Here is a 24,148-nt window from a genome sequence, read left to right as displayed (position 1 = left end):
CTATCTTAGATTCAGTTGTTTTCTTTTTTCTTTCTTACATCAGTCCAGGAATTCTTATCAGTAGATGTTCATCGTGTTATCCTGCTGCAGTCATCACACTTGGGTTATCCTGTCGTCAGGCAGTCCCGCAGTTGGCCTGAATTCCAAAGTCTTGGTCCGGCGTCGGTTGCTGTCGCTTCTTCCCTGACGTCAGTGCGCCAGGGGTTAATAGGAGGCATCCAACACCATTTTCTTCAGTCTTTTTTGCCGTGTGGTGCCCGAAGCAGAATTGTTCACAAGTGCCAGTCGGCCGACTCCTGAGATTTTCGAAGTTGAATTTCAGATCCGAAGTCTTCAATAAAGCTAAGTACCCCATTGGTGAAACTTTTCTTGCCTCAGACCGATGTCAGAAAAAGTTAACAATTGTATTTCTTGTGGGAAGCAAATACCTCATAAGGATTTTCATTCTTTTTGTATACCTTGCCTAGGCCCAGACCATGACGTCACTGGTTGTCAGTTTTGTGCTAGGTTCAATAAGCGAACTATAAAGCGACGCTTTGATTTCGCACGACACTACTTCGGTAGAAAATTTAATTACACTATGCCGTTGGAGCAACCGACTACTGGCGTGCACAGAAAACGCAAAGATAAGGACAGGCAGCCTAGATCCAAGCCAGACTCCGAGGCCTCAGCTGCGCCGGTCACCGGTTCCCCGGTTTTCAGTGAGGCACCTATGCAGCCCCTGGCTACCGCAGAATTGGAATCCCAGACCACTTCGGATTCTCTGGCGGAGAGTTCTAGGCCGACGCACCCATTTTCTTTAGGCCCTACCGACGACATTGCAGAAGGAGAAGCCGGTGCTGCAGAAACCCCTTCGGTTTCTGAAGGTGTCTTCAGACCGACGACTCTCACCATAAAACCGTATCCTAAACTTAAGACTCCTCTAAAGAAAAAAAAGACTGCACTTCATTCTCCAGTTCAAGGCCCCATGCCTAAGAAACAGATGCTTAAAATGGCTGAAGACTTGATTTCTTTAATCAGGGGTTCCCAACCCCCACCTGACAAAAGGCCTAGACAAGAGGAGGATTATGCCTCCTCTGATCAAGTGTCTTTTTCCTCAGGCTCCTCTGAGGAACAAGATTACTCCTTTCCCCCCTATGAAGATTCTGATGCTGAGGACTCCATTCCCTCAGCTTCTCCCCCTGAAGACTATTCCTTTGGGGAAACCTTACATACCATGAGGGAACATTTCCACTGGGAAGGTCAGGACTACTCCGACTCAAAGAAAAGGCTCAGAGAGTTTCTTTTTCTCCCCCAGCACAGACCACTTGCTATCCCCCCAGTTTTAGACATTGTGGATAATGTTTACTTAGAATCTAGTCTAAATCCAGATTCTCTGCCTCCTGCTCTAGCCAAACCAGATGGATACTATAGAGTGCCTGACTCACACAAATTCCTTTACAAAAGCCCTGTTGCTGACCCAGAGACTATCTCCCAGGGTCCCAAAGGGGCTAAGGCTTCCTTGGCTAAAAATCCAGTACCATCTGAAAGGACTCCAGAGCACTGGATAGGTGGGGGAAGAAGGTTTACACCTCAGCCACTCTAGCTGTGAGAGCACTAAATTGTCAATTTCACATGCTTAAATACCAGCAATTCCTAATGTCTCAAATAAAACAAAAGATGAGCACACACCCTCAAAAGACTGAATTGAAGGAAATGCAGGATCTGTTGCATGCAGCTGAACAAGTGGGCAAACATACTTTACAATGTGGATTTGATTCCTTGGAAGCTTCCTGTAGAGCAGCTGTTCCTGGGTCTGTTATACGTAGGCATGCTTGATTAAAGGAACAAACTCTGCCTGATCATGTTAAAGCAAAGTTACTAGATGCTCCCTTGCAGCAGAATGTCCTATTTGGGGTTATAGCAGAAGAAGTCTTAAAGAAAATGGAGGATAAGGCAAAATCTATGCAGACAGTCAAAGATTTTTTACAGGTTCAGCCCCCACGCTTCAGCAGAAATTGGCCAACAAAAAATTGGTCTTTTCCAGCTACTGACAGACCACAGAGGGGTAAATACAGACGCCCAAGGGGCAGAGGACAAGCACAAACCCATTACAAACCTCGACAATGAGGCACTGCAACACAGAAGGGAGGCGAAGACAGGTCCCAAACTACCAGAAGGCAAACACAATGACTTAAACCTCAAATTGCCAAGCAAAACTCTCTTGACAGCTCCCTTGGGAGGAACTTTTTACAGACAACTGGCGCATCGTCACAAAGGACAAACGGGTCCTAGACATTATTTCACAAGGATGCAGATTCCATTTCCACACCTTGCCAACGATAAGAGGAATGCCAAACCTGCCACAAAATCAATGGGCAGAGGCACAAAAACAAATTTCAGCTCGCATGGACATGAGAGCCATTCAACTGGTACCTACACGGGAGCAAGGCCAAGGATTTTACTCAAGGCTCTTTCTAGTCCCCAGAAAGGACAATGCTTGGAGACCCATTCTGGACCTTTCAGTTGTAAACATCTTCTTACAAGTACCCAAATTCAAGATGCTAACACTACAGCAGCTTCTTCCCATGTTGCGCAAGAAAGTATGGCTAGTAACGTTGGACCTCAAGGAGGCATACCTGCATGTCCCTATCAGACAAAATTGCAGAAGATTCCTCCGTTTCATTGCAGGTTCAACCCATTACCAATTTTCTGCACTGCCCTTTGGCTTATCCACTGCGCCCAGGGTCTTCACAAAATGCCTGGCACTAGTAATTGCATATGGCAGACAAAGAGGAATTCAAATATACCCATACCTGGATGACTGCCTCATCCAAGCAGAAAGCAAGGACATTCTCTTACAACATCTGGCTTTTGTAAAACACCTTCTAAGTTGCCTAGGGTACACAGTAAACGAAAAGAAATCAAATCTAGTACCCTCACAAAATATGACATTCCTGGGTGCTAGCTTGAATACAACGGCCCAGATGGCTTATCTGACGCCAGACAAACAACTACAACTGACTCAATACTTCAAAACAATGGCAACAAAGACCCAACGACCTGCAAGAAAAATTCTGCAGGCCTTGGGCTTCATGGCATCTTGCATACTACTAATGCCATTTGCAAAACTGCATATGAGGAAATTACAGTGGTACCTAAAAAGCGTATGGACTCAACACAGCCACAGCTTGGACACAATGATATCTCTCATTCCCTGCCTTCAACAAGAGTTTCTGTGGTGGTCACAGGCATGTCACCTCAACAAGGGTCAGCCTTTCACCTTGCCCCCAGCCAGGCAAACTATGACAACATTTGCATCGGACTATGCCTGGGGGGCACACATGGCAGGACGGTGTGTTCAAGGCATATGGACTGCGGATCAAAGGAATCTGCACATCAATCAAAAAGAAATGCTAGCTGCACAGAATGCCCTGACAGCCTTCAAGGACCTCTTACATCCAGGACATCTTACAATAAGTACAGACAACACCACAGTAATGTGGTACATAAACAAACAAGGGGGTACACACTCCTACCCTCTATGCAGGCAAGCAATGACCTTGTGGAACACAGCACTAGCTTACCAAGTTCAGCTACAAGCTCAATTCCTGCCAGGAAAAAAAGAACACATTGGCAGACGACCTAAGCAGAAACATCATGGATCCCCACGAGTGGAAACTGGATCCACAAGTATTTGCAATGATAACTCAAAAATGGGGGCACCCAGACATAGACCTGTTTGCCAGCCCCCAAAAGTATCAGCTATCAAAATTTTGTACAAGGACATTCCACCATCAAGCTTGGAAAGTGGACACACTCTCATTCAGTTGGAAAAACCTGACAGTATATGCCTTCCCTCCATTGCCCCTTCTCACAAATGTGCTGCTGAAAGTCAGGATGGACCGACCCAGAATGATACTCATAGCCCCAGACTGGCCACGCCAGCACTGGTACCCACTATTAAGGAATATGACCCAGGGCCCACCATGGATTTTACCACAAATTACTCATTTGCTCACACAGCAAGACAGTCAGATTCTACACAGCCAGCTCAAAACCTTAAATTTGGCTGCATGGCAAATCACCTCAGCAACCAGCCAGCTCCTCTTCCTCAAGCTGTTATGGATGTTATTCTGGAAGTCAGGAGGCCCAGCACCAGGAAGGCCTACTCGGACAAATGGAAAAGGTTTTGCGCCTGGAACCAAGCTAAAGGCCAAAATACCCTTCGGCCACACATACCTCAGATTCTACAGTATTTAACTGAGATGTTACACAAAGGTCTTTCTTTTTCATCTATTAAAATCCACGCCTCAGCTGTTTCAGCCCACTACAACACGGATCCTCCATTATTTTCACATCCGCTTCTAAGGCAGTTTCTCAGAGGGGCCAAAAACATTAGGCCTCCCAGGAGAGCACCTACACCAACCTGGGACCTCAGTTTTGTTCTGGAAAAACTTACGCTACCTCCTTTTGAACCAGCTTTCTCAGCTGACTTAAAGTTTATATCATGGAAGACTGCCCTGCTGCTAGCAACAACTTCAGCCAGAAGAGTCTCAGAACTTCAGGCACTAATGGCAGTGGAGCCTTTCTTCATTTTTCATCAAGACAGAGTTTCTCTACGAACTAACCCCTCCTTTATGCCTAAGGTGGTATCCAGTGTGGCTCTAAATCAAACCATCCATTTACCCACCTTCTTTCCAAATCCACAGAACAAAGGAGAAAGACTCCTGCACTCCTTGGACATTCACAGGCAACTACGTTACTACTTGGATAAGACTAAGGTTTTCAGAAAATCTGACCAGCTCCTTGTATCCTATACTACAGCTTCACAAGGAAAGGCTCTCAAAACAGACCATTTCCAAATGGATAGGGCATTGCATTCATTTTTGCTACACCCACCATGGAAAACCAGTTCCTGCTAGCATAAGGCCCCACTCTACCAGGGCAGCAGCTACATCTACAGCCTTCCTCGGGGGGGTGCCAACCAAGTATATTTTGGAAGCTGCAACTTGGAGTTCAGTACACACCTTCACCAAACACAATCACTTACCACTTTACTCTAAGACTAGAGCTGGCTTCGCCACTGCAGTTTTGCAGGGCCTTCTAGCCTCCTCTAACCCTGTTTGACTCCAACTCCCATCCTTAGCTTTGGGATTCTACCCAAGTGTGATGAATGCAGCAGGGTAACCCAATGAACATAGTACAGTTTTGTACCTACCTTAAATGTAGATGTTCGAGTGTATACCCTGCTGCAGTCCAGGTTACCCTCCCTCCATCCCCTCTGACCTATCTAACTATAACCTTTCGATGCCTTAAAATCTGATACTACCTTTGTGGTGTATTTGCTTATAGCTGGAGGATGTTTTGTTTGTGCTAAACTTTTATTATTGGTACTATCTACTGACCACCATTTTGGGGGGCACCTGACATCTGGGGCAAGAAAAACTGAAGAAAATGGCGTGGGATGCCTCCTATATACCCCTGGCGCACTGACGTCAGGGAAGAAGTGACAGCAACCGACGCCGGACCAAGACTTTGGAATTCAGGCCGACTGCGGGACCGCCTGACGACAGGATAACCCAAGTGTGATGACTGCAGCAGGGTATACACTCGAACATCTACATTTATGGTAGGTACAAAACTGTATTTTCTCTTCAAGGAGGGGGATGACCAATCGATATCTTCAGGAATAGATATGATGTTATTGTTTTTGATGAATAAGGAAGCTTCTTCCGGGTTATTGAATGTTCTCATTTCATTTAACTGCAATATTTTGATTCTTGCAGGAAAAGCCAGCTGAGATGTATTATTATTTTGATTTAGTAATTTAATTAGTGGCCATGCCTTTTTCCTTTGTTACAGTACTTAGTAGCAGAGTAGTCATGGTCAAACCTTATTAAGGTTTGATTATACCCGCGGTGGTGGTGCTGCGGTAGCGTTGTCGCCTCACAGTAAGACGCTGTCCGGTTCGATTCTCAGCTAGAACGTCTTCTGCGTGGAGACATGCGTGAATGGGCGTACCTTCGTTGAAGGTTGTGCATCAGGCCTGGCAAGCCGGTACGTAAAAATCAGCTGCCAATCATTAGCAGACTGGAGTTCCGCTGTGGTGACCCCTAACCGGGAAAAGCCGAAAGACACAAACAAACATTAAGGTTTGATTATATTTTAAAGGACTTTTTCTCCACGCTGTTTTAAGTACTAGTTCTTTATCCATAAAAGATAGAAACTTTATTATAATTGATCTTGGTAATGTAGAAGACAAGGCTGACGTTGCTGATGTTAATTTCCCAAGGCTCTGTGAGCCCTTTCAATGCCAAATGAGAAACCCTCTTTAATGTCTAATATTTCTGGAATCCATGAGTTTAAAAAATAAATGATGTCTTGCCTTCAGCTTTTGACGACAGACCAAATATAATGATGTTTGTCCTTCTCTCCCTGTTTTCTAAGTCATCCACTTTATTGAGAAGCCAAGTGTTTTGTTTGAGGAGAATGGCTTTCTGATTTTCTTCTTCCTTGAGTCTTCCTTCAGTATCACTTAAAGACGTTTCTGTATTTGTTAATTTAGTTTGATGTTGTTGAAGCATTTCTTTAAATACATCTGTTTGCTTTTTACAAGTCTCCTTCAGATTCTGCAGGTTTTCTTTAAAGTCATCCATTTTCAGTGACAGTTCTTGCAATGTAGTAGTCACAAGTTGTAGTCCCCTTTTTAATACCAGAGTGAGTGTTCTTCGAGTTTCCACCAGTTGTAATAGTCTCCAATATACTTTGACAGGAAAATTCTTACAGAAATCCACCAAAGTTTGTAAATTTATATTTCATACTTTCATCTTTCTGTTATGGATGTTTTTGTTAGGAAAATATTAAATGAATTCCTGTATTCTATACTAGTTTATGGAGCTCTAAAAACTTGCTGCCTTCAGTTAGCTATTCAAGCTCTGCCCTTACAGTCTGAATTCTAAACTAAGAACAATGTTCGTTATCAAGACTGTAAGACTAGAGTATTCATATTGAAGACCTGTTACAAGTTTCAAGGTGCATAGGTGCATATGTGTTATCTGCAGACAACAGAGCAACCTGGACCCTACTTAAAATGAAAGCTGAATATTTATTTATGCATTTACTTGCAAGTGGTGGGCTGGTTCATGGATCCTTTTCAGGTATAACCCAGGCCAAATGCACAGAAAATGTTAAACAATCACACATACTGGGTACGGAGGAACATAATTCTAAATGATGGAAACCCGCAAAATTAACATATGACACACACATGTATTTGCATACACATACACGACATTTCTGGCATATAAGGTAAACAAAGTTCCTGTAATTAATGGCTGTAAGTGCAGCAAAGCAACTCATTCCATCCATGATGACCTTAAATGAAATCTAGACTGATCTGTAAATAAAATAGAATTGGAAATGAAATATCTGGACAATGAGACAACTGAGAGATTTAAAACAGCCTGAGGTATAAAGGAAGCAAAAACAGGCAGCAGAGATGGAAAGAAAGTACCACCATGAGGTGCAGAAGAAGTAGCCGCATCAATGAGAGAGAGTTTACACTTCACCTAAGGCAAATGAGTAGCAGGGTGAAAACTGAGCCACGAGTACCAAGGTCATTGCTATTTTTTTTTTTGAAACTATGACAGACTGCGTTAGTTTGAGGCATGTGTATAATGAACAAATTAACCAGGAGCAATGTGTGAGGTTGTTAACGTCTCATGGGTAAGACAATGAAATGATTTGTCAAAATATCTTATTCTGACTGTATGTTATTCATGCGTTAAAAGCTGTTTCTTTGATTGTTTTAGGCTTACTCCTGAAGCTTGTAAGTAAAGTTTAAAGAACATGTGAGAGTTAGAGGGTTATGTTAGTGATTTCATGAAATAACCACTTTCCTACATAGATGAGTGGATGTCATTACTTTTGAAATGTTTGCAGACTTTATAAGGTAGCAAAGTACTCAGGACTTCTCCTCATCTCATCAACCTCCTTTTTTCCCCATTTTCTACATGGGGTTGGGGTGTTGTGACAACTGTGACCATCTCTCTCAATTCAATGCCACTCCACTGTATTCTGAGAGTCATGCGTAAGCATCTCAACATTTTCTCTCACACAATCCATTCATCTCTTTGCTGGATGCCATTGTCTCCTCTTCCCTTCGTCAGGTCTGTCCGAAATCATCTTCACCAGATTGTTTTTTGCTTTTCTGCACATGTGCCCAAACCATTGCAATATGTTCTCTTTGACCTTCTCTACAGTTGGAGCTGCTTTGTCTTCTGCTCTTATGTACTCTTTTTGTCTTCTGTTCCACAGTGTGCATCCTACCACCCATCTTAGGCACTTCATCTCCAGCTTCCTCAACTGTTCTACCTTTACTGCCCAAGTTTCCATGTCTTGCAGTAGTATTGGTTGCATCACTGTTTTTGTACACCTTACTTTTCAGCTTCTTTTGCCCTATGCTGCACCTGGCACTCGATGCCACTTGGCTGCAATCCCTCTGATTCAAGCTTTGACCCCCTCATTCAGACTTCCCTTCTCCTCGACCACCCCTCCCAGATACTTGAAGCTGTTAACTTATTCCACTATTTTCCCTTCTATCTCAGTTCTCAGCTGCTTCTGATTCTGCCATAACAACTGTCTTATCTGTACTGTGTCATACATTGTGCCTTCAGTTTTGTGTTCCAGTCCCCTGTCATTTGCTGAAGCTCTTGTTCAGACTCTGTCTGTAATGACATATCACCTGCATATAAAAACTTTGTTGATCTGTCCCCTCCAACTAGTTTGCTGATTTAGTCCATCACAAATATGAACAGCAATGGGCTCAGAGCAGAACCCTGAAGCACACCCACTCCCACTGGGAACCCGTCTGAGAAACCAAACACTGTTCATAATTGGATCTTTGTACATAGCATGTACTTATTCTATCAGTGTTTCTGGGACTTCATACCACCTTAGAACTGCCCAAATCAGCTTTCTTGGTTCTCTGTCATATGCTTTCTCCAAGTCTAGGAATGCTCAGTTGGACTCTTTCCTCATCTCTAGCTTCATCTCAAATATCTTTCTCACTGCAAATATCAGGTCAGTTGTGCTTCTTCCTGATCTGAATCCAAACTATTCATCTCCATCTTACTTTCTACTACTCTGAATATTCGATTTTCAATCATCCTCTCCAAAACCTTCATGCAGTGTGATAGGAATTTGATACCTTTGTACTGCCCACAGTTGTTGCTGTCTCCTTCGTTCTTGTACACTGGCACTGGTATGCTTATTCTGCAGTAATCTGGAATATGTCTTTCTCTTTTCAGCTACGAGTAGCTTTAGAAGCCATTCATCCAATAACTCTCCCAACATCTTGATCATATCTGCTGGGACCTCATGTGAGCTTGTTGCTTTCCCTGACTTCATTTTCTTTGGTGCTGTTTTCACTTCTAGGGTGATTTCCTCTTCCCCTTACTCTTTCAGCTTGTCTGTGTCTGGGACATTACATCTTCTTGGGGCTTTCTTCATGCAGAAGCTGCTGAAAGTACTCCTTACATCTGCTTTTGATTTCATAAGGGCTGGTGAGCAGGTTGTTGTTAGCATCCCTTGACTCTCTTCTTTATCTTTCTGTCTTTGCCTTGCAATTTGATAGTTTTTGTGCCATCTACTGAGTCCCTTTCCCGAAACTGGTAGAGTGCCTCTGATGCCTTGTTTTTTTACAAATCCTCTCTTAGCTTCTTTGTTAGCTAATCAGTATTCCTTCTTAGCCTGGATCGACTTTTCCACTTTCCACTTTTTCCTGCAATCCTCCCTTCTTTTGTTGACTTCCTGGACTTCTGCATTCCACCATTATCTTTCCTTATGTACCTTATTTCAATACCTGGCTTGGCCATATACCTGTTCTGTAATCCTCACATCTGCTGTTTTTAGATGCTGCCATTCTTCGACGCCACCTATTTCATCCTTTTCTGCGGTACTAGAGCCCTGAGTAAGCCATTGAACTCATGCTTTTTCTCCAGTCATTTTCCAGGTCTTCAGCCTAGTCTCTGTTGACCTTAGATCCTTCTGTGACCAGTGTTTGCAGCTGATTGTGGTAAACAGTAATTTTTATTTTGTGGCTGACTGTTTTACTGGAGATGACTTTGCAATCACTGATTCATCCCAGTGCCCTTTCCTTAATGTGAGGAAGTCTACCAGAGTAACATGCTGGCCACATATGTCATTTGTAACTCCCTTGCTGAACCATGTGTTGGCCCCAACAAGGCATTTGCCGGACAGAATGGCCTGTCCTTTATTCCTATTCTCCCAGCCATGTGGACCAAGGCAGTCATCCTGTTCTGTTCTGTCTTGTCTGTCTCGATATGTGCATTCTAGTCATCCATTATCAACACCAGTTCATGTTGTTCTGCCTTTGTCTAGTAGGTCATGCAGCTGCTGTCAGAGTGCACTCTTCACTGTTACAACCCTGCTGTGGGGCATAGGCTGAGATTATGAAAATTACCCTATTCTTACACTGGAGTCTGATTGCCATGAGTCTCACTAATTCTGATGACATCTCTCACTGCCTTTTGAAGCTTCTCCCTCATCACAATTCCCACATGATTTCTAGTTTGTCCTTCACCTGTGTAGTAGACTCTGGACCCCATTCCAAGTGGCTTTGCTGCATTGCCCTTCCATCTTGTCTCCTGGAGACATAGAATGTCTAGCTTCTTCCTTACCATCACTTCATCCACTTCCAAGCTGCATTCTGTTATTGAACCTACATTCAGTGTAGCATTTCTTAATTCACGTTTGGTAGGTTGACTGATTTAACATCCAGCTTTTGCTCAACAGAGCTATCCCAGGACATCAGCTGACTGGTAACTTATTGACCCAGGGCTGCTGGGCTTTATGGTAGGCATACACTGACCAGCAGTGGCATATACACCCCTCCCACTGTTAGTGTGGGTCCCTGGCATAGGTCAGACTAGGTCTGTTCCTCAACTCGCTTATCACTGGAAAATACCCATGACAATTTGGCAACATTAGTTAATATGACTGAATCACCTAATGCTAATTTTTACACTGTCAAGTGGCTAGTCCTAACACAGTGTGCAGTCTGTGATCCATCTTCTCCTGTTTTGAGGATAGCATGCACCACAATTGATTTCCAAACCAGTGGGTCTGTACAGATCTATGCCCCCCACAGAGCAGCATCTAGAGACTGTGCTGCTTCCCATAGTTCCGTTCCTGGGTGAGTTTGAGGTGGAAACACTCAGCATGTTTTTGAGCAGTGGGAGGAACCACGCAGAGACCCAGGGAAAATATGCAAACTCCATACAGGCAGTGACTGGAGATCAGAACTGAACCTTGTACCTTGTGCATGGGAGGCAAGTGCCTTAACCATTATGCAAACTCAGTAATTTTTCTATGAACATGAACATCTGGTTGACAGATCTGGAGTGTAAGACTGCTGAGGATATGGGCAAACATGATTGTATCTTGCCTGCATGGCAGAACTGTACAAGAATGCTATCTTTGGGTATAACAGAGTCTTTGGGGAGTCCAAATCTTCACAGCATGTTCCTCAAGCAAAGGGTATAAACACTGGCTGAAGAATGTGCTAGAACCTTATAAAAATGCTTTAACTGTAATGAACTTGGGGATGTATGGTCCCAGTGTCCACAATAACAGGGTGGAGGACAAAAGTCATGTGATGGAGCTAACAGAGGAAGCACCCACAATAGCTGTCATTTGTCTTGAAACTGCAACTGCTCCAGGTTATTACAAGGGCCTGCACTCTGTTCTTGTAAAGGGCAAAGAAACAATTGGTAAGAGGGATACTGCAGCAGACATAATTATTATTAAGACTGTAGCTGTAAGAAATGTTACTTCCCAAGCAGTTCACTCCAATAAGTCCATTGGAGGAACACATTTTCAGGTTTCATTGGCCAGGGCTCATTTGGACTGAGAAGAGTGAGTAGAGATGTTTGCTATACTGGCAGATATTCTAATGTAATGAATTTGCCACTGTACTTCATGTTCATGTAGTTACACTCAGCCAGCTGTAGAGACAAGCATGTGAGGAAGGTAGCATGGGGGAAACATAAACAGGGACCACACCGATGGGGCTTCTGCTCAGTTAAAGAGCTTGGTAGTACAGTAAGAAACTTAAACATGAGCTGTAGCTGTCAGAAGGTAATCAACATCCTGTGGATGGGGCTACTTCAGGAGAAGAGATAATTGGTACTAAGAAGTCTAACTCCGAGACACTGTTGTCATTAGTGTTAGACTTCCATTGGAAGGGGAACTGGAAAAGTTCAGAAAGATAAAGTTGAGACAGCCAAAGCTTCCAGATGTTCTCCTTACAGGATCTGAGGAAGGTAGCCCAGGAATCTGTACACTGGGACAAGGGTATCTGCACAGTGAAAGGGCTCCTTAATGAGGGCTAGAAAAGGTGGTAAAGTATTTGGTAGTTTCATGGGTCTGTCATCAGATACTTCTGGACATAGCCAAGATAGTAATTTTTCATGTCATTTGGGAATGAAAAGTAGTAAAAGGAGGCTTATGGAAAAGTTTCGTTGGGCAGGAATTACAAAATGATTTGGCAGGGTACTGCAAGGCATGCACTGCTGACAAAGTTTAACTGACTCATACCCATATTCTGCAGAAGGAGGCACCCTACACTAATTCCTGCTGTCAAGGTCACGGACTTAATATTAATTACAGTATTAGACTCTCTAAGAAGAAAAAAAAATAACCCTGTACCAACCACATAAACGACACCACTTTCAGTGTTAACATTGTTATTAGAGATATATGCATGTTTGTAGAAAATGAGCTGTCCTTTGACAGCAATGTATCAACTTTTGCTAGGAAACCTCAACTAATTACTAAAGGTATATCCTCCAAAACCAAGGAAATTACTGCCTTTATCGACTCCTCCCTAATTAGGTCCATAGTAGAAGACAATGCCCTGTCCTAACGCAGTAGAGAATAATCAGGCAATTTGTGTAGGAGATTATATAGGAATGAGAGCTATACTAATTGCTTTTCTGAGAATAATAACTGATACATGGAGTAGACTACCAAATTGTATTAAAGCAAGCATTTGTTTGGATATTTTTCAGAACAGCTTGAGCACTTATGCTTATGATCATTTTCATTTATTGACAGGGTAGAAGGGCATTATTGCCCATGACTAAAGTTTATTAATGCTTGTAACATATTACCAAACTCAAGAAACCAAACCAAGGATATCTTGAACATGAGCATCTTAAATTATACAGAGCATTTGAAAGCCCTATCACTGTACTGTGTGTCTAACAAGCATCAGTATGATGTATCTGCTTGGCTTGCAAGGTAATAAGGCACAATCATATTTTACCTTTTACATATTCAAAAATTCTTAGCACCACCAATACCCACTCAAAAGAACAGAGTCTGTTGTACTATAAACAGAAGCTGTTTGCATGATAGAGATTTCTCTCAAATGCTACCCTGCTAGGGGACAGCCTCCCAGTCTATGCTAAAGTAGCTTCGTTACTCTCTAATGCCAGCCTTAATAAGTGTATTGGAATCAATAGTTTCATCTGTTGGCTGCTATCTTAGGCTCTTATTGGATATGGAAGTAAGTAGTGGGAACTGCAGTAGCTATGTTGCTAATGGTCTACTAAACTGACTGCCCAATACAAACCTATGAACCAGTGTGATCAGTGTCCAAACATTGGCAAGGCAGCATACAAAGGTAAGACTGCTTGTGCTGTTGACTGTTATTGAAGATCCATTTCAGACGGTAAATATTGACATTCTGGGTTCTGGTAGCACCACAAGCATTACAGATAAGTGCTGTATCTTAGTACTGGTAGCAGACTATGGCAATAGGTACCCTGAGATGGTGCTTCATCTTCCGTTGAGCCAGAAAAAATGAGTGGGCTTTCTATGAGAAAATACTGATGGACGGGGTGACTAACGTTTTGTACCAGACCTGTTTTTGGAGCACTTTGGGGTAAAGCACTTAAAGACTACATTCTGCCATCCTCAAATTGTTTGGTGAGGTTAAGTGCAGTAGTCAGACAACACTGAGACCATTTGCAAGTTATTTTAGCCGGGAGGGGCACTAATATGTAGCCATCTCCATTTTACACCTGCAAAGAGGTGCCTGAAGATTACATACTTTTTGCCATTTGTGCTACTATATGATGACTAGGTGAGTGGGCCCTTGGACATAATTCACCACTCACCACAAATGTCAGGACTAAGCTTAGGAAGATTGGTTGGAAAATGAGCACCTGGCATGAGCACAGCAGCAGCAGAATCGCTAGTACTGTTAGACAGCGAGAACCCAAAATTATTCAGCAGGAAAAAAGGTAATGATGCTTGCTCCTTTTCAACCGAATAAGCTGCAGGTAGCCTTGGATGGAGGTTGAGAAGGAGGGCTGAAAGATAAGTGATATCAGTTATGTTGTAGAGTTGACAGGCAAGAGGCAGAAACACAGACTTTACGATGTTAGTAGGATGAAGCCCTACTGTGAAATTTAATAAATGCAGGAATTTACAAGAGGAATTGGAAGGGGATCTGATAGTAGATATAGAGCTCCTCAGTAAGACTCCATCTTGTCTAATCATCTGTATGCAGATTCAAGAGCTCCAAACAGTATTACAGAAATTTGGAGAAACAGTCACTGCTAAGCCATGGTGTACCAAACTAGTACAGCATCACTTAAATATACTTGCCCATTGGCCAAACCAAAGCAGAGAGATGCTAGGTGGAAATGGCAAAAGTATTCAGTCTTGTCATCAGAAATGCTGAAAGACTTTCAAAACAAATTGTGAGATATGCCATTTATACTAAACTTTTTTTTTTTTTTTTGAGGGTTCCTCCAGAGTGCTTGATTTAGGCCTAACATTAAGGGAGAGAAGAGTGAAAAAAGCTATTTTGTCAAAGTGTAATTATATTTTGTAATAAAAACTGTCGTGGTTGTAAATCTTGCAGCATGAAAATATATAGCATGTAAAGGATCTCAAAACAAAAAAAGTTAAATAGCACTGAGTAAGTGATTAGTTTCAGTGGAACGTTAGCAGGACTGTTAGAAACTGACACTAAATCTGTATATCCACACATTTGCAATATCTTATTTGGACTCGCCACCTACAGTTAAGGATTGTGGAAGCTGGAAAAGTATCATCCAAATTTAAACCAAAGAAAGAAATACAGGACCTGATACTCTTAAAACAGACCTTGAGGTATGCTTTCTTCTGACAATTGCAAAAGTGGGTTGTATCCTTAACGCTCTTGCTGAAGTGTGCCAGAGAAATTGTGCAATTACTGTTTGGACTTGTAAATGAAAGATAGAAAACCATGTGTGTTTCAGTTTGCTATTAGCAATAAGTCTAGGTGTTTTGACAGAGTTCTTCTGTATGCCATCTGTGCTTAAAAATGTTTTACTTTGTATTTTTTGTGCAAGTTAATGGCCATTCGTGTATTTGATTTTACAAACTACATTTGCTTAATTTTATTTCAGTTTATTATTAGATTTTAAATGTGTGTGGCTGGTGGCTTATTTATCAATATTGTGACAAAAGGAGGTACTGCCAGCACAGCTAGCTGGAATTTTTTAAATAACTATATGTCATTTGTGAATATCAAACTAATTTTATAAGATGCATTGTTACAAATGTAGTAGAACTGTTATGTCATGTATATCAACCTCCTTTGTACATATGTTTGTGTTGAAAAGGTGTTTGTAAAGTACTTGTGCTTAAAATGTATCCACAATGTGCCCTACTGGAAGAGACCAGAAAAATGTACATGCACTTTTGTAACTGTTTAAATGTATCTGGTTAACCTCATTCCAATAAACTTTAGAAAAATATCTGAAATTAAGTTACTTTAATAGGATAAGCCATAAAGATACTTCAGTGCAGATTGAGACATAGTCTGTACTAGGAAGATTTCTGTATTGTCTTTGGGATGAAATAATTGCTACTTTGGAAGCATGAAGGAATGCAGTTGTTTTATGACTTCCAGCACCTGCCAAAGATCTGAGCAAAAGCCCTTGTTTATGTATTTGTACAGGTAAATGTTAAATACTGCCAATTGCCAGCAGTTGGGGTTTGCATCCGAACTAGAAGCCAGATGACCAGAAATGATGTAATTCTGCAAGCTATCCCAGCAGTAATATTTTAGATATTATTTTAAGAAGTGAGACTGAGCAATTCTGTCTTGGACCTGACAACAACAAGAAGCACCATTCCCCACATCTGCCTTGCTCTAAGGAAGTTGGTAGGGTATAGTAACTCTCTTTAGATTCAGTCAGGAGTATAGCAAAGCTTAGTTTGGATTTTGTGTTTCTTTATTTGTGTGCGTCTGTACTGCAATGTTATTTTAAGGTTTTGAACTCTGATGTCACTGTGAATGTATATTTAGTATTGTCTTGTTCTTTTATTATTTATTATTAAACATATTTAAACCTTTCATTGTGGCTGATCTTTGTGGAGATATTTACGTTTTGAGAGCACTTGCATATTTATTTGGTGACACTGTGTGGGACACTTCTTGCTGTTGGTCAGACCACCATTTGTATTAGTATTAATGCACAATATGATTGGATGCCCTTTGTTAAGGGCCCTAAAGTAGCTGATAAGGAGAAGCTGGTGGCAGTGGTAACTACCTTATAGTCTTGGCAGAAGGGGGCATGGCTAGTAAACCCATGCCAGCCTTTCCCAGTTGTGTTTGTGTGTGTGTGTGTGTGTGTATGTGTAAATCAATCCTCAAAGAATATGTGTGTCAGCTACTTGGGAGGGACACAGCACTCCTTGGACAGAGAGGGTGCTTGAGGTATTGGCTTGGTCATTCAGCTGAGATCTCAACACTATAGCTGTGCAACTGAGGAGTCTTAATTGGGGATCTAGAGGAAGAGGGAGAAACCAGCCCTGGACTAATTGTGGTCTCAGTATGCTCTTAAGGGAAATTGCTCTTGATGCAGAGAGCTGCATCTGGAAATAGTGTGTGTGTACCTGTTATCCTTCCAGTGAACATCCCCCCACAGGTCCCAGTGGTGAGGATTGAGGCTCCTTGATTACTGGCCCTGTGGTGGATCTTCAAAAGTGTAAGAGCATTTGTGAAGACTTTGTGACTTGCACCTTTTCAGAGAAACTGCTTAAAACAATTGTTACCATACATGTCTGACAGTTGGTTTAGTTTGAGAGAAAATAGTGATTTTGTTTTGGGGTGTGTTAGAGTTTGGATGGCAGCAGCATTACCATAAAGACAGTAAAGAGATGTTGGTACTGGAGAGATAATGTGTACGTAAAATATTGGACATGTTTCTATTATTGTTAAGATTGCTTTGAAAGGCACTGGGGTCATTATGAGGTAGATTCATTCCTGGGGATTTAGTGATTATAATACTGAGCTTCAGCTTTACAGTGTATAGCTTATTTGGGTGTGCAGTTTTACAAAGCAACAGTGCAGCTTTGCCTTATAAAGTTTAGGCCACTCATGTCATGTTTGCTGGCAAGCAGTATTGATTTAAAGCCCATACTATCACATATTGAAATCATGAGATGGTAGCCCCTGTCTGTGTCACACAAACTGGTAGCAGCAGTTGGCATTATATGCCTATTTACCATATGCCTCACCAAGCTGAAAATGTTTAAACAGAAAAGGTAATACAGGAAATGTGTGAATAGAAGACTTTTTTTAAACCAAAGTACACCTTAATTTAATAATTTGGTCTACCAAAATTTTGACTGATAAAGGACATTTTTCCAGAAATATTAATCCTATGTGTGTACTTAATTTGTTTGTTTGTTTCACAGGTGTCACAAGTAACTATACAAAACGATATATTGGAATATCAAATGGAAACAGAATATGGACTTTAACTTTCAATAAAGACATTAGCGGCAAAACTCCGCTAGTTCTAATCCATGGATTTGGCGGTGGAATTGGACTGTGGGCACTTAATCTTGATGCCCTTTGCCAAGAGAGGACAGTGTATGCATTTGACCTTCTGGGATTTGGACTCAGTAGTAGGCCCAAGTTCAGTAATGATTCAGAAGAGGCAGAAAACCAATTTGTAGAGTCAATAGAGGAGTGGAGAACAAAAGCAAGACTGGAGAAAATGATAATAATTGGCCATAACCTTGGTGGATACTTAGCTGCTGCCTATTCTCTGAAGTACCCATCCTGGTAAGTTGAATTTTTTTGTACCTTTTATAAGAAGCTTTACTTAAGGGTTTAGGGTCACTAGGCTGTAACGTAATAGAATTTAGCATAACTTCCATTCATACCTCTCAAATTCAAAATCCTACTACTAACCTTTAAAAATAATAGCAGAGAGAAAGTAGAACACTTATTTTTTCACAAAGGTTTATTTATTTGTTTTATTTTACATTTGTTGATCGGGAATGTCCATAGGTTCATAGGTGTGTACTAGGCTAATGGCCCTGGAGCTTTTACAAGCCTAGCCCATAGGATTACCCTGGCATCATGCCACCCGACCTCAGTTCCCAGTGCCTCTGTTGAGTAGAGCCACTGGAGTGATCCCCGGGATGAATTTTCTATTTTCCATCCACTCATCAAGATTTCTTTTGAAAATGGTAAGTAAGGCGCTCTGCTTGACATGTATGGGAAGTCTAGTCCATAGCATGGGCATATTCCATAGCATATCTGACTGAGCTAAAGCCCTTTTTCAGTGGAGGCCCAAGGAGAAAAGCTCCAAATTAGTACAGACAATTTAACTAAACATAAAATAAACAGAGGAAAGTTAAAAAACACATGCATTAGTCACAATAATTTATAAGTCTACTAACAAAAGGTGATAACAGCAAAAGCATAATAATTTAAATAAAATGCTTAGGAAGTTTATTATTAGTAATGTGTATTGTATTATTACATCAACCGAGACAGTAATTCCAAAGGTACTTATAGGTTTGGAGATGAAGAAAAAAGTTTAGAGGTAGCTAGGGGAGAAGGAATAGAGTAAGTTGAGCAGGGGGGATGGGGTGATTTTGGGGAGCGAAATAAGGAGTAATGGAGATGGAGGTTAATATGTAAGATGGATGTTTAGTTTGTTTATTCAGCGAAGCATGTGCCAAAAACAGGTTTGACTTTGATGAACATTAGTAAATCCAGTAGTGGCAAGGCTAAATCTAAGGGCCAGAATCCATAGTGCTTGTGTATAAATCCTAACAGCTGAGATATGATTCCATTATAGTGTTAGTGTTTTTAATCCCTTCACTATGCTTACAGACAAGTTGAAGTGAAAACTGGATTAGATAGACTTTATCTCTAATCCTGTGCTCTCAACCAGTCAAGGATAAATCTCAACAGAATCATGGACAAATCCTGAAATAATCAGAGACAATCAGGGACACTTAAAATATTAGCACTGTTAACTTGAAACATTAACAGAATAATCGGATGTGAATTAATATACATTTTCTGAAATAAAAGAAGTCTATAACTTTAATTATTATCATTATTTATTAAGTGTAATTCAACTTTTCTCTGAAAGTCACCAGTTTTAGGAGGGATTAAGAGGGACAGAGCTAAGGTTTGAGTAAAAATCAGGGACAGTTGTGATGCATGATCCTGTGATTTTCCAACACCTCCAGCAACCAAGAAAACAATCACTGATATAGTCAGTATTACCCACATTTTTTTCTACATGTTTTCAGTGTGACTTGGTCAATAGGAATAAAACTGTGAAAGCTGCACTTTTTATCACAGTGGACTATCATTGATGAAGTGGCAGTCTTTTTTTTTTAAACAGTGACAGTATTTGAGCCACTTTTTGTCACTAGCTTGTTACTTCTACACATATTCTTCATAGGAAGAATTTACCGAAATTTGAAAAAGTCTGCATCAAATGTGACATGATTTTAGTGAACAGTAGTTCACTGAAAGTAGCAGTCATTTCACAAAGGTAACACATCTCTGCAAACATAAACAGAGTTTGACTAAGAGGCAGGTGAAGGCATTTATTTTAGAAATACTTTTAATGTGTAGCATGCTTACCAAGTTAAAAACTAAAAAGTCTCTAACTTGTTGAAATGCACCATTAGGTATGGCTGCCCAAGCAGAAAAAGAAGAAAGTCGGCAGTTGTGATGACAGCAAGAGGAATAATTTAGGTTGAATGTGGAACCAGAGAATCGACAGTTATGTACATAAATTAGTGGGTGAATGGAAAACATAGCAGCAGGTAAGATTTATTATGTTAGTGTGACAGTGAAGGAATGTAGTCATGATGCGACATGCAGAAATATAGAATGAAAAGATATGGGGGGGGGTGTAGCTCTTAGGATAGAACAAGGAATGATAAAAACTGGGCTGAAGGTGGAGGTGGGTATTGGAAGGAAAGAGATATTAAGGACAGACATGGGGTGCAGAATCACTGACGAGAATATGCAAGTATAACCAGACAAATAGTGGATCTGCTGAAAGTTTAAATTTGATGACAGAAGGGAAGATGTTAAGGTAGGCACTAGAGCTGGACATTAGGAAAAGAGCATCATTGATGGTAAGGAGGAGGACAGCCACAAAGAGCCTGTAATTGTTTAATAGATGATGTTTGGGAGGCTTTAGTTGAAAGAAAGTGAGGCAGAGGAGAATGAACTGCTTGTTTTTTTGTAGATTTAGTGCTGTTGTCAACTGTGATTAAAGCAGGTTAGGCCTGCTAATAACGGGTAAATGGAGTACTAGCCTAAAAAGCATTATGCATGTGAGGACAAATTGTTTGGCAAGAGAGTCAGTGAAGAAGCAGGGAGCAGAGAGAACCTGGAGTAAAGTGGAACACTCAGTGGTCCTCTGAAGGAGCAGTTAGTGTCACATAGGTAGAATATTAATACAGAAAGGGTAGTATGCTTTGATTAGTGGTTAAAGGGCTGGTTTGGGGAGCAAGGATTCAGGGATGGTCTTGAAGGAAGCATGTGAATGTTTGGTGTTAGGTGATGAGAACTGCATGACTGGAAGATAGGCAACAATTTAAGGACTGCGTTAAAACTGTGGTACATTTAAACTAAATAAAGGGTAAAAAGTACTTTAGGTTCATAGGTGTGTTCTAGGCTAATGGCCCTGGAGCATTTACAAGCCTAGCCCATAGGATTACCCTGGCATCATGCCACCCGACCTTTATATTCAATAATGGATAACATGTGGCAGATGATGCTGCACAGTGTCACAGTCCCAGGTATTAAAATAAGTTGTCTGTGTATGTGATGCGTATGAAAACATGAATTAACATTGCATTCATAATGGACATATGGGCTGTGGAGGTGAGGGACTAGTGCATGGTATTACTTGGAGTCAAGGTGTTTAGAAAGGAAGAGATCTGTCATTCAGTGAATGGTAGCTGCATGACTGCAGTCTTCCTGTTCCTGCTCATCAAGTCTTCAGGTCCACAGTGTTTTATTTCTGGGGCATGATTGTAGTTCAGCTGTTTTTCACACTTGCAAGGATTTTTTCTACAAACAGTTATGTGATCCTAGAGTTAGGACAGATAAGTAAGGTGGGGGATGAGTTGCCCTTGTTTTTTGTAAATATGTCACCTGTATTTTCAGTGGATTTATTTTTTGATGAAAAAGAAAAAAACGGCAAAATTACAAATACCAAACTTAATTGACTGAATATACTTAAGTAGTTTAGTACTTTTGTCTTTCTGCTTTAAAAGAAGACTTCATCAAACTGAAGATCATTGAAAAGTGAAGTACTTAAATAGTTAAAAGTACCGGCAGTTATTGTGGGTACACTGTGGGTATGTCTTCCTTTTATAATTTTGTAACTGAGATAAGTCAACTGAAGAAACAAAATTACTACTCTTTTCACAAAACACATCTCTGTCAACATAATAGAACAAGTAAATCATATAAAATTACTGGGTGTCATTATGGATGACCAGTTAAAATGTGACCAGTATATATCAAAGACGGTTTAAAAAAATCATCAAAAACTAGGTACATTATATAGGGTAGCCGGATGGAGAGATGATAAAATCATAAAGCAAAGGGGAGTAGTATTGCTGAAATTAAATTCATTCGTAAGTATCGGTGACTACCTTCATGAGGTGGACCCTATTTTTACAAAATCTCACCAAGATGACACTGATGTGTACACACACACACACACACACACACACATACATATAGAGAGAGAAAGAGAGACTATATTTTATGTAGTATATATATTATGGACAGACTTGGGTTAAACAGTAAAAAATGATACCTGGGTGCACAAGTCCCATGATGAAAAAAAGTGCTCAGTCTTGGTAGGTATAATGGTGACAGGACTGGAAAAAATGACAATGTAGAATCCTCAAGAAATGGAAACATTCCAACAATGGGGTTAGGCCAGGCTCGGGGGGGGGGGGGGGCTGGCCCTCATTGTAGAAAAAAGTAGTAGTCCACAAAAACCTATAGGCCAAAAAAGAGCAATAAAGTTGATAGAGTGGACTTCCAGATATAAGATATTCATGGGAGAAAATAGAGAAAAGGAAAATAATTGCACAAGAAAAACTGTCAGAAGGTTTAATTGCAAATTTGTGTTCATTAATAGAACAAATTCATGAAAAATATTATATAGATCAAGAAACCTTGGGCCATTTGGAAGAAGAAGCGATTGAGGAAGTGTGAAAATATAAACAACTAAACACAGAGATTTTTGAAAGGTATAAAAAAAGAAACATGGATATGGGAAAGAAAGATATGATATGATATAATATTTATGCAAAGGAGAAAGACAAACTAATTAATACAAAAAGTAGCTCCAAAGATATTTTAAGAGAAATATAGGCAAAGGCACCCAGATATGGAAAATTTCACAATATAAAAAATAAATAAATAAAATCACAAAGTGGGAATGTAGAACAGAAGATGAGTAAAGCAGAAGTTAAACAAATATAATTTGAAGTCGTGGAATACGTGCAAAGTGAAGGATTTAGTGTGGAAAGTCTACACCAGTTATGTCACAGCATGATGGAACAATGAGTCCCCAAAGTAAGGAGAAATAGGTGGAACGGGAGACATCTGAAGAAAAAGTATGGACATGGGAAAGAAAAAGAGATGCAATATTTATGTAAAGGAGAAAGCAAAACTAATAAACTAATTAATACAAAACAAGTAGAACCAAAGATATTTGAAGAGAAATAGAGGCAAAAGCATCCAGATAGGAAACATTTTACTATACAAAAACCAAGAAAACAGAAGAAAATAGAAAAGAGGACTAATAATGTAGAAGTTAAAGAAATAGAAACTGAAGCTATGAATTACCTGTGAAGTGAAGGATTTCATGTAGAAAATTCAACTCTGGTAATGTCACAGCATGATGGAGAAGTGAGTCCCGAAATTAAGGAGAAGCAGGTTGAATGGGAAGCATCTGATCATTTGCCACATAAAGAGATACTCTGGAGCCCTCAGTAGGAAACCAATACAAAAGTTTAGTTGGAGTTGAAAAGCAAGGGAAGGAACAGGAAACAGCAGTTACTGATGCAGTCAATGTTGTGGAGTAATAGACTAGTGGATTCCCAAGTGAAAGAGCAACAGATGACACAGGATGCAACTGAAGGAAAATATGTCGTAGGAGGATGTTCTGAAGCTTTCTGTAGTATATCCGCAGGAAACAGAGAACAAAGAATGTACCATCAGTTTATAAGAAAATTATCTAAGGGAAGAGTTGTTTGATTTAATAAAGATGGCTAGACATATTAAGAGAAAGTCAGTAAGACTCAAAATGTTAGAAGTTTGATAAAAACGAACAAAACTAATCAAGACTATTAACAAAAATTCATGTGACATAACAGAAGTAACAGGATATATTACTATGCAGCTAATAATTTATACTCTTATCACAAAAATAAAGGAGAATAAGAGGAAGAAGGAAGACATCAAATGCTATCATGTAAGTATTGAATTGAGAAAACTATAACTCAACTGAGACTATAAGTGTCACTGTTAAGAGCATAGAAGAGAGAACAGATCAGCAAAAATATTTAGACATTATAAAAGCAATGTGCAGTATTAGTACAGTCCAGGATCTGCCATACACTATTGCAAGTAATCAACTAAAGATAACAGCACAGGCAGAAAAACTTAGAAGATATGCAGATAAATGTAAAAGAAAGGTGAAAAATAAGCAGTTAATTGATGATTCCAAAAAGTTTTATGGAGAATTGGGAAAGAAGGCAAAAGGAGTAGAAACACCAC

At 40.4% G+C, this 24,148-nt stretch overlaps 1 protein-coding gene across 1 annotated transcript in view; it reads left to right on the top strand.

Moving 5' to 3' along the window:
• ABHD5 (abhydrolase domain containing 5, lysophosphatidic acid acyltransferase) overlaps positions 1 to 24,148 on the top strand; it is a 774,004-nt gene that overhangs the window by 241,709 nt on the left and 508,147 nt on the right. Inside the window, exon 3 of the mRNA XM_044064943.1 lies at positions 17,767 to 18,139. Coding sequence (XP_043920878.1) covers positions 17,767 to 18,139 — 373 coding nt within the window. The remainder of the gene's footprint in view (positions 1 to 17,766; positions 18,140 to 24,148) is intronic.

Source organism: Protopterus annectens, chromosome 3.part0 (genome assembly GCF_019279795.1).
Source record: "Protopterus annectens isolate FY-2018-M chromosome 3.part0, PAN1.0, whole genome shotgun sequence".
Classification (NCBI taxonomy): domain Eukaryota; kingdom Metazoa; phylum Chordata; order Ceratodontiformes; family Protopteridae; genus Protopterus; species Protopterus annectens.
Note: the sequence above shows the minus strand (reverse complement) of the source record. Positions and strands in the feature narration are given on the sequence as shown.